We start from the raw sequence: 10,769 nt of genomic DNA, 5'->3' as shown, positions 1-10,769 counted from the left end.
CCAATAGCTAACACAGTTAGCTCACATTCTTAGCTCAAAGGTAACACTTGCTATAAAGGTGATAAGAATCTTCGATTAAACTTCACACCAAGAAAAAACTACTAGATTTAGAATAAGCACGAATTATTTTAAAAACAAATAGAAACCTCCGTTACTAATATTTTAAAAAAAAATCAACACTTTGAAAATAAGCAAAAAATTATTATTCCACGAAAAATAAAATTTCAATATTTAGTTCTCATTTTTACGAAACAAAACAATCCTAATTTGTAAGGTTATTTTTAAGTTTATATGAACACTTAGTATACAATTTTATACATCTACGCATCTAAAAAAAATACTATGATTAACAAATTTAAATTAATTTAATCCAATAATCTTTCTAAAACAAACTTCTAAAAATGTAAAAATAAATATAAAACGAAAAATGCACGAGCTAAAAACATATAAAGTTTCTCTATTGATAAAGATGTAAAAATCATCAAACAGAATTAATTAAAATTCCAGTGTAAATGACGATTTTCATTTCGCGTCTGCTGGTGGTTTGAGGACAACAACAAACGTGACCTATTTACGAGAAAAAAACGAGCGAACCCCAGCAGAAGTGGGAGAAAACACACGAGGGCGGAGAAGACGAGGGTGGGAGTGAGTGGTAGTAGAGGTAGTTCGATTTTTCCCCCTCCCTCCACGTTTAAAATAGACGGCGTCAATATTCTTAGAGAACGCTGATTACGGCGCATGCGTACAGCCGTTTTATATCTGTCACGTGAGTTTGTGACGAGCGAGGCCGGATGCTACTGCGACCGTCCGGCCTTGAAAAGAGGGCGACTACCACACTTTACAAAATGTTACTTTGAGATAGATTTGTAATGCAAGGAGGCACCCCGAAGAAAGTCTACCCCCCCCCCCCTAAACAAAATGGAATTTAAATAGAAAACATATACTTTTCACAATTTCCGCCCTTCCCCCATCCCCCCCCCCCTCAAAAAAAAGTCTGGAAAAATGGAAAAACACTGCACACCTTTGCTTCATTTGTTGAGCTTTGTGAAACATATGCACTCTACTTCATCTGCTCTATGGCTCGATAGTTACGAAAGAGTAACTTAACTTTTTTTTTCAAATTATTGATACGTATTCTAGCCGATGGAATTAGCAGATAAAAATAATTCAACAAAATTGGCTCGTATAGTTACCTCAGACGTATGACCAGATGCGTAGCAGCCCCTCCCGGCGCCCGGGGACAAACTTTCAATTTGCCCCCCCCCTTTATATTTTATATATTTATAATTCAAAACAGCAGCCAAACTGAGCTTATTTTGGCGCCCCTAGGGTCTGCGCCCGGGGATATATGTACCCCCCCCCCCCTCGTCGCTACGACTCTGCGTAAAACATAACCTTCCAACCAGAGAGTATCTTAAGTACATTACATTAAACGCGTAAGGAAGACAAACATTCGCCATCACCCTTTGTGGGCTGAATTAAATATTAACTGTGAGTTAAACATATATATTTTAAATGAACTATTATTTTTTCTCAAATGACTAATAATTGATGTGTTTTTTATATAAATGTGCATATAATGTAGATCTAAATAAGTCGAGTTTGTTGAAAATTTAAAGCTTTCACCGCCAAATAGCTTGGTGAAGAAATAACTGGAATAGTAAAAATAAGAATACAAAATTAATTCTTGCTAGTAGCAGTGATGTTTCCAACAATATTTGACTGGAGTGTCTACATGATGTAACAATCGATATGTCGTCCAAGTAGTGGAAACCACATATGATTGGCTGCTATAAATAAATCACGGCCATAACTGTATTTATAATTTACTAACTTCTTTCCTTTTTTACTTTCTCGTATATACGTAGTAAAGAGAAAGTATTGTAATCGTGCAAAAAAAACTAATCGAGATTTTTACAAATCTCGACATTTTACACCTCACTGATACGGAAAAACATAATTTTGCAATCTTGTCCGTATGTCTGTGTGTGTGTGTGTGTCTGTGTGTCCGTGTGTAAACACGATAACTTGAGTACCGTTACAGCTATGCTGGTGAAATTTCATACATAAGTATTTTATCAAAATCGTAGATCCGTATCAACTTTTGAGCGAATTCCGATAACCGGAAGTGGTACTTTTTCTACTTTGAATTTTTCAAAAGCCTATAACTTGAGTACTATTTCAGATAGATAAATGAAATTTGATATGTAAGTAAAAGAGCTAATTCTCTACCTTCTGTCAAATTTTGAGTAATTTCCGTTGACCGGAAGTACTTATTTACGCTATTTCCGATTTCTCAAAAAACGCATGTAAATTTATAAAGTACTAATAATATTGCGCACTATTATGCGCTTTTTTATTTAGCGTTCACTTGGTGTGCATTTCTTTTTTCTACGAGATTATATTCTATTTTAAGAAATGTGAGTATTTAAAATGGATTATAAATCATGTCTAGAAGTCTATATCCCGAGTTGCCATCCCCTGTAGTGTTATATTAGAATATTCGAGAAAGTTTAGGGGAGATCACTCCCGGTTTATTTTAAATATGATTACAAATTGTGTATTTTAATTAAGTGAATATCGCAGCATATTTTACAGTAATGTAAGAGTTAGTTAACCAGCTGATGACGTCACGGTTTCCAGTCTTGAAGTCTGCCTCTGTATTTCTTGACCACTGGCCGACGTGGGCTGTCCTTATTATTATTATTAAACAGTAGCTTCTGCTGGGAGATAATATTTCAAAACAGACAATCATCATACATAGTTCGATTAGCATTTTAATGATACAAATAAATCGCACACCAACCTTAATAGGTATTTACTATTGTATTTAGACTGTAAGATTTTAAACTTAAATAATGAAATATGTTTACGAATGAGATGAATGCAGCAGATCAAGTTTGATTCATGCATACAGTTCACCAACGCTGTGGTATCCCTCTCGTTTCATTAACTAAAGCCGATTGTGCAAAGTGAAGAGGGTTTCTTTCAGGCATTTTTACTCTCTCGTATAAACGAAGTATAGAGAAAGTCTTGTAATCGTGCAAAAAAGAAAATCGAGATTTTTGCAAATCTAGACGTTTTACACCTCACTGATACGGAAAAACATAATTTTGCAATCTTGTCCGTATGTCTGTGTGTATGTGATTGTGTGTGTGTGTCTGTGTGTCTGTAAACACGATAACTTGAGTACCGTTACAGCTAGGTTGATGAAATTTCATATATAAGTATTTTATCAAAATTGTAGATCTGTATGAACTTTTGAGCAATTTCCGATAACCGGAAGTGGTACTTTTTCACTTTGAATTTTTCAAAAGCCTATAACTTGAGTACTATTTCAGATAGATAAATGAAGTTTCACAGGTAAGTAAAAGATCTAATTCTCTACCTTCTGTCAAATTTTGAGTAATTTCCGTTTACGGAAGTACTAATTTACGCTCTTTCCGATTTCTCAAAAAAAAACGAATGTAAATTTATAAAGTACTAATAATATTCCGCACTATTATGCACATTTTATTTGGCGTTCACTTGTGTGCAATTCTTTTTTCTACGAGATTTTATTCTATTTTAAAAAGTTTAAGTACTTAAAATGGATTAAAATTCATGTCTATATCCCGAGTTCCCATCCCCTGTTTTTTATATAAGAATATTCGAGAAAGTTCAGGGGAGATCGCTCCCGGTTTATTACTCATGGAGTGGGGGGGGGGATATGAGATTTAAGGGGCGCGTGGGAGTGAGGCATACTATAATTAAAATACCTACATATAATTATATTTTTTTCCTATTTCATCCACGTGGGATAGCGGTGAGCCCTGACCAACTAAAAGATGTCTGAAAGATACAATAAAGATATAAACTCCAGTGAGATTATTGCAAATTTTACATCAATTTTTCTCTTTACATTACTATAAAAGCCTCTTCGATTCAGCAACCTAAGTTGTACATTTTATAGGCATGTTCATTGTGGTTGAGTAGATACCCCCCCCCCCCCTTCACTGCCGTCCAGTGACACCCTACATAGCGACGCCATCGACCCCGTTAGGCAAGATTTCGTTATGATATAATTTGCTCGGAAAGAGGTGAATATTTAAATTTTTGGTAAAGTCTTATGAATAGCTTAAATATATCATCGCCATTTATGTGGACCCTTTTTGGTGATTCCTGTATTTACATTCTATTTGATTTTCTTTTTATCTTTTTAGTCGGGGTGGGGGGGGGGGGGTGCTAAGAAATGCCTGAAAGAAACACTGCCGGTTTCATCACCAGCTGATGCGATGTCCCGTGGGAGGTAAAGAATATTCTGACGGAATCACACTATTTATAGCATAGTGCAAGATTCTACTTCCGGTCGCATTCTGCCTGTCTCCAGAGGTATCGCTCGACTCGGGTGTGCTTGTGTGGCAAGCGAAAAAGATGTTTTGAGAATAAAATTGATAAAATAACGAATGGATGAAAGATCTAAATCGCATATAACTATATAAAATAATTTTAAAAACTTGCCAGATTTTGTTGATCTAAATCGCATATAAATTGTATACGTATAAGTTTAAAATGTTGCCAGTTTTTGTTGATCTAAATCGCATATAAATTGTATACAAATAATTTTAAAAACTTGCCAGATTTTGTTGAATGTTCGCGATTTCTTTGGACATTCTTTTCTCTCTGGCTATCAGACAACCAACATCTGTCTCGAGCTTCTCTGAGGAAATTTATTAAAGTTTGTGGCACACGAATATCTGTTGTGAATTTATAGACTTGTCGTAGTATCTTAGAAGTTTAAACATAACATTGTAACAGTATTATTTCGTTGCGTTTTGTAGAGAGAAAGGCACAGTTTTGCCACTCCGTCCTATTACAAATTGCACTAATTAATACCAGGATCCAAATATACCTAACGTCATAGTTTTAGCCTCTAGCTCGTCCCTCAACATCTGAATTTCCTGTGTCAGCCTCGACTTCTCCTCGGCCTGATCCAGTTGAAGACGCTCGATCTCTTCCTCCTTGTCCCGGAGCTTTTGTTTCAGGAGCTCTAACTCTTCCAGGAGTTCGTCGTACTTTGTTCGGTCTACCTGAGACAAGGTGAGTCAACAGACTAGACGGACCCATACATAACATGTCACATGAATACAAATTAATCAATTCATACCGATTTATTTTTGTTTAGAAATTAATTGACTAATGTGACCTATTCATTCGAATCATAACTCTCTAGAAATTATCAGTCTTGAATGGCAAAATAAATTCATAAACTGTTTTTTTAAATACCAAAATGACTCTTACATACACTAGAAACTGCTAACAGTAGCGCATAGTAACAAAAAGTAGGAAATGGAGATTCAGAGCTTTTCTTCTTCTTCGTTCTTAATTATTAGTGTTGAAGAGGATCGAGATTTATCTGCCAGTGGGTTTGAACTCGAGACTTTGTTCGAATTTATGAGCTTTTTGCGTTACGTGTCAACTGGTTATGCGCCATTGAGGCCATTGACTCCGATTTCAGCCTGCTTTTCTTTTTGGATTTGCTTCCATAGCCTTTGTCCAACCAAGAACAAACTACAAGGCAGCAATTGTTTAATTTTGGAGTTTCTCTCCTAGAAGAGTGGCTGTCCCCAGCTAACGAGCCTCATCTGCCTGAGGGTTCGAACTCGAGAGAGATTCAGATAAGAATCGAGAAGATAGCTTAAATCATAAGCTAATTAAATTAGCTGACAGCTCTGGCCGGGTAGATGAAGTAGAGTTCATCTGTTTCTGCGGCAACGGCACATGATGGTGGGGGGGGGGGGGGGGATTAGTTTTCCTCCAACAGGGGAGTCAGTGAACTGAATGTCAGGAATTAGAACTTTAAAAAAACAACAACATGCGCACGGTCTACGTTTTCCCGAACGGGAGTTAGGTACCCATCAGAGCTGGGTTGACTCACGGACTTTCTACGGACTTGAAGTTTCGGGTTAGCAGCCTAGCTCTCTACCGATAGGCCACGCCGTCCCATTATTACATACATAGATACATATATTCATAGATCAACCTACACACATCCACCCCCACAACCCCCTACACACACTTTCTCTATCTCTATTTCTCTCCCAAGCACACATCAGGATGGAAACAACAAAGAACTCAACACAACATACTGTAATCTGGTCCATGACTTCTTTCATCTCTAATTTGGTTGGGCCCTTTAGGCTGATGACAAGAAAATAACAACAACAAAAAAAAAACGTGAGAAAGTAAACCTTATGAGACAAAGAAAGCATTGAAAGTGAAGACTGCCTACAAAGTTTTTCAGGCAGTCTCGGCGGAAATAAGGATTCTCCCCTCCCCCGGAGCAAGTCCCAGTATTCGCAAGATCTCCGGAAGCTTCAAGAGCCCCCCCCCCCCCCCCGGCCCATTGGAGAACTATATCTGAAAGAAACCCTGCACGTACCTAACCAGCAAAGCAGGAGTTCAGGAAGCAAAGCTATGTTCGTTCTTTGATACGCACGCAGTAGCCAATAGAAAATGATTTTATCTAGTTATTATCTAGTTATTACCCCCAGCTCTTTTTCTGTTCTTCTTCATTCCCTCCAAAACAATTAAGTATAAGTGTCAACTGATTATGCGCCATTCGTTGTCTACTATTTAAGCCTGCTTTTCTTTTTGGATTTGCTTCCAAACAAGGCAGCAGTTGTTTGATTTTAGAGTTGTCTCTCCTAGAAGAGTTGCTGTCCCCAGCTATCGAGCCTCATATGCCAAAGGGTTCGAACTACCCCAGCTCTAAAAATTTTCAAATAAAATAAAAAGCTTAAACATATTTTGGCGCAAGAAAACGCGCTTCCTACCTTTTATTGAGTTTTATTTCTAACTTCTTCTGTTTCCTTTCAATGTTCTCTAGACGCTCATCGATTGGGATTCGAACTTGGGGATCTGTTTGGTGTAAATGTCAAGGTCACTTAGAGAACAACAGGTGTAGCGCAAGGATGAAGTAACAGAGTAACAGAAATACAACTAGTGACGATGACAGCGTGTATTTGGTTGATAGGGTTTAGAAAACTAGCAAACTGTGTAGATAATCGCGGGCGCCGGAGTTATATCCCACTACCGATTGGATGAAAGCGGAGTGACCCAACCTTTCACTACCTGTGGTAACCCTTTCCCTCCGACCAGTGTTGTCCCCTCTCTCTCTCTGACCAGTGGTGACCCTCCCCTCACTGACCAGTGGTGACCCTCCCCTCACTGACCAGTGGTGACCCTCCCCTCACTGACCAGTAGTAACCCACCCCTCACTGACCAGTAGTGACCCACCCCTCACTGACCAGTAGTGACCCACCCCTCACTGACCAGTAGTGACCCACCCCTCTCTGACCAGTGATGACCCACCCCTCATTGACCAGTAGTAACCCACCGCTCACTGACCAGTAATGGTCCACCCCTAACTTAACACTGGTCGCCCACCCCTCACAAACCAGTTGAAATCCACCCATCATTAACCCTCCATTCACACAGTATCCACCACTAACAGTGACATTTTACTTGCCTATAGCCCTCCATTCACCCAGCAATCATTGTCCGGTATCTACCACTACCACTAACAAAGACGATGTTTTACTTGCCTATAGCGTCGACCAGATCTTCATAGTTATTCTGACCGAGAGCTTCCAGAAAAAACTGGAACGCATCCGGTCCACGACAGGGTAGCATTTTCATGAAAGTGAGTACTCTCTCATGCCTAGTCTCGCCTGCCTCAATCTTCTCTTTATCCTCAAGGTCGAAAATCTTATGAGAACATATTGTCCATGCATGTGTATGTGTGTAATGTATAGAATCGATATAAATAAATTAGCACAAACTACAGAGATCTATATGAAATAATATAATATACCATTTCTTCCAACCACAAAAAATATCAAATACCAATTTAAAAAAAAACCCACAAAAAAAATATATTTTAAAAATATCCAAAACTAGATTTAAAAGCACATTATAAGCTGCAAAAAATGGATAATAATATAATAAACGAGCTGACCCGCGACGTAGCATACGCCGCTATCAATTGTTTTATTTTCTACTTATCAACAATTCATAATTTGTGAATTCGACACTACCCGACTCCCTACCTCCCCCTTTCCCCCACCCCACCCCGCCCAGTGAAAGCAGCCGTTTACAGACGACAATGAAAATATCAAGCAGAACTTTTTATTTCGCCTTAGTTTCAAATCGTTTAAAAACTAAATTATTTGCCCTTAATAGCTGTCACTTATTCGAACCGGCTCAACTATTGTAAACATTCGGGGTGAACCACAGCTCACCTGACAGGTGGGGGTGAGGGTGGTAGCGATATGCCTAGAAAGCTGGGTAGGAACGGCTAAGCTGCGTGGTGTCACGTATGGTCTCCATGAAAAGAATTATATATATATAGATGACTTTTAAAAAGCCAGTAAAAGCCCCAGGAAAGAAATCAACTGACCTGCCTTGCAAACATGAAGTGAAAAACATCCAAAGGCTCCAGTTCTTCTTCGATTTTATCGTAACATTCCCGCAACTTGGCCTCGTGTTCAGGCAGCATCTTGTTTCTTCTGGGGTAGGCGGCAGCCATACCTAGGGAGGGGGGTACATGTGTGGGTTAGGTCATGTGGGGTTTTTGTGGTTGTGTGAGGCAGAGTCGTAGCGCCGGGGGGGGGGGGAGGGGCTACCTATATCCGATCATATGCGCCGACCCTAGGGGGGGGCAAAATAAGTTGGAAAAAGAATTAAAAGCTCATTTTAGCTGCAGATTTGAATTATAAATATAAAAAAAAAAATATATGGGGGGGGGGGGGGGGATGGCGCCAAGTTAAAAATTTGTCCCCGGGCGCCGGGAGGGGTCGATACGCCTCTGGTATGAGGTGTGTTGATATGGGGTGTGGTTGTCTGGGGCGGGCTGCAGCCATACCTGGGAGGGGGGGGGGGTACACCCGTGGGTCATATGGGGTTTTTGTGGTCGTATGAGGTGTGTTTATATCGGGTGTGGTCTCTGTGGTTGCGGCTTTTTAGGATGTGTGGGTAATGTGTAAGTGATTGTATCTTGTTGTATGTTGAGCCGCAGTGGTTAAACCTTACCGCTCCCAGACTGAGCCTTCTATTCATCTGCATGCACTTTCACTCTTTCGTTTCATTGATACATTTTTGATCATAACATAAATGGCAATACATATATATATATATATATACACACACAAACAACCATCAAACAGCTACATTTGAGAGATAAGAGTTGAAGGTAGTTAAACGTAAAAATGTTTTGTTACAACAACGTATAAACATAAAGCTTTACAAATAAGTGTATTGATTTCTTTGTTGCATCAACCTCAAAAGTGAGCACAAAAATATAAACATTTAAATAATAAATACATAAAAACGTTTATAATCACAAGCTTTTATAAATGCACTAAAAAGAAGTAAATAATACAATTTTCATTAAATATAAAATAATTTTTAAAAATATAATAAATCTGCGGTTACTTTATATATATAAAAAATTACTTTCTTTAAATATATTAATGCATTACTTTTTATATCACTATAATTAAAAGCGTGGGCCGCTTGTTTAAATACTTATTATTATAGCGGCCCACGCTTTTAATTATAGTGATATAAAAAGTAGTGCATTAATATATTTAAAGAAAGTAATTTTTTATACAAAAAGTAACCGCAGATTTATTATATTTTTAAAAATTTTTTTTATATTTAATAAAAATTGTATTATTTTCTTCTTTTTGGTGTATTTATAAAACTTGTAATTATAAACGTTTTTATGTATTTATTATTTTATACTTTTTAGTATTAACGAGTTATACGCATGTTAAGACAATATAGTGTAGCAACAAATATATGATACACAATTTGAAAAACAGTTTTGCTTTAATAATTTGATAGTTTAGAAAAGCTTGTTACCTGTGTGTTCTAAAAAATTATCTGTTACACTGAAGTTAAAAAAATAATTCAAATAATTCTACAACTAGTCTGATCGTATTATTGACAAATAACTTGAATGCTGTCTACTTCAGGCATTTGTCTATGCCCTTTTAATCTTCCAGGTGGTGCACAAACAGCTCCAGGTATTTTATTTGTCAATTAAATCTTACCTGGGTAATCTTGACGTAAGTTAAGATAAGGGTCTTTGTGTAATGATAAAAAAAAATAAACGAATTAGGTTTTCTTGAAGTTGATTCGTTAAAATAAAACGATGATTCATGTTTCTTAAGAGGAAGTGAGCATAATGAAATAATTTTTATCGCATATTAAGAGGATTTATAAATACATTTCATTTAAAATTTCTCGACACCTACCTGACTCTAATATCACGTTAATCTGACTCTAATATCACGTTAATCTGACTCTAATATCACGTTAATCTGACTCTAATATCACGTTAATCTGACTCTAATATCACGTTAATCTGACTCTAATATCACGTTAATCTGACTCTAATATCACGTTAATCTGACTCTAATATCACGTTAATCTGACTCTAATATCACGTTAATCTAACTCTAATATCACGTTAATGTGACTCTAATATCACGTTAATCTTACTCTAATATCACGTTAATCTTACTCTAATATCACGTTAATCTGACTCTAATATCACGTTAATCTGACTCTAATATCACGTTATCTGACTCTAATATCACGTTAATCTGACTCTAATATCACGTTAATCTGACTCTAATATCACGTTAATCTGACTCTAATATCACGTTAATGTGACTCTAATATCACGTTAATCTTACTCTAATATCACGTTAATCTTACTC

At 37.3% G+C, this 10,769-nt stretch overlaps 1 protein-coding gene and 1 long non-coding RNA gene across 2 annotated transcripts; both read right to left on the bottom strand.

Annotated features, from left to right (window-relative positions):
• Positions 1–2,540: 2,540 nt before the first annotated feature.
• Positions 2,541–7,457, bottom strand: LOC131931939 (uncharacterized). The gene is made up of 6 exons (XM_059288773.1): positions 7,436–7,457; positions 6,816–6,900; positions 6,129–6,180; positions 4,892–5,069; positions 4,617–4,699; positions 2,541–2,723 (listed from the first exon to the last, which is right to left on the bottom strand). The coding sequence occupies exons 1-6, from the start codon at positions 7,455–7,457 to the stop codon at positions 2,631–2,633; spliced, it is 513 nt and encodes a 170-aa protein (XP_059144756.1). The 3' UTR covers positions 2,541–2,630.
• Positions 7,458–7,592: 135 nt separating this feature from the next.
• LOC131931935 (uncharacterized) lies at positions 7,593–10,009 on the bottom strand. The gene is made up of 3 exons (XR_009384414.1): positions 9,907–10,009; positions 8,441–8,571; positions 7,593–7,749 (listed from the first exon to the last, which is right to left on the bottom strand). It is a non-coding gene; the product is annotated as an uncharacterized LOC131931935 (long non-coding RNA).
• Between the last annotated feature and the right edge of the window lie 760 nt (positions 10,010–10,769).

The sequence above is a fragment of the Physella acuta genome, unplaced genomic scaffold (assembly GCF_028476545.2).
Source record: "Physella acuta isolate Inbredline_101_S28 unplaced genomic scaffold, ASM2847654v3 ptg002059l, whole genome shotgun sequence".
Classification (NCBI taxonomy): Eukaryota; Metazoa; Mollusca; class Gastropoda; family Physidae; genus Physella; species Physella acuta.
This window is presented reverse-complemented; position numbering and strand designations above follow the sequence as displayed.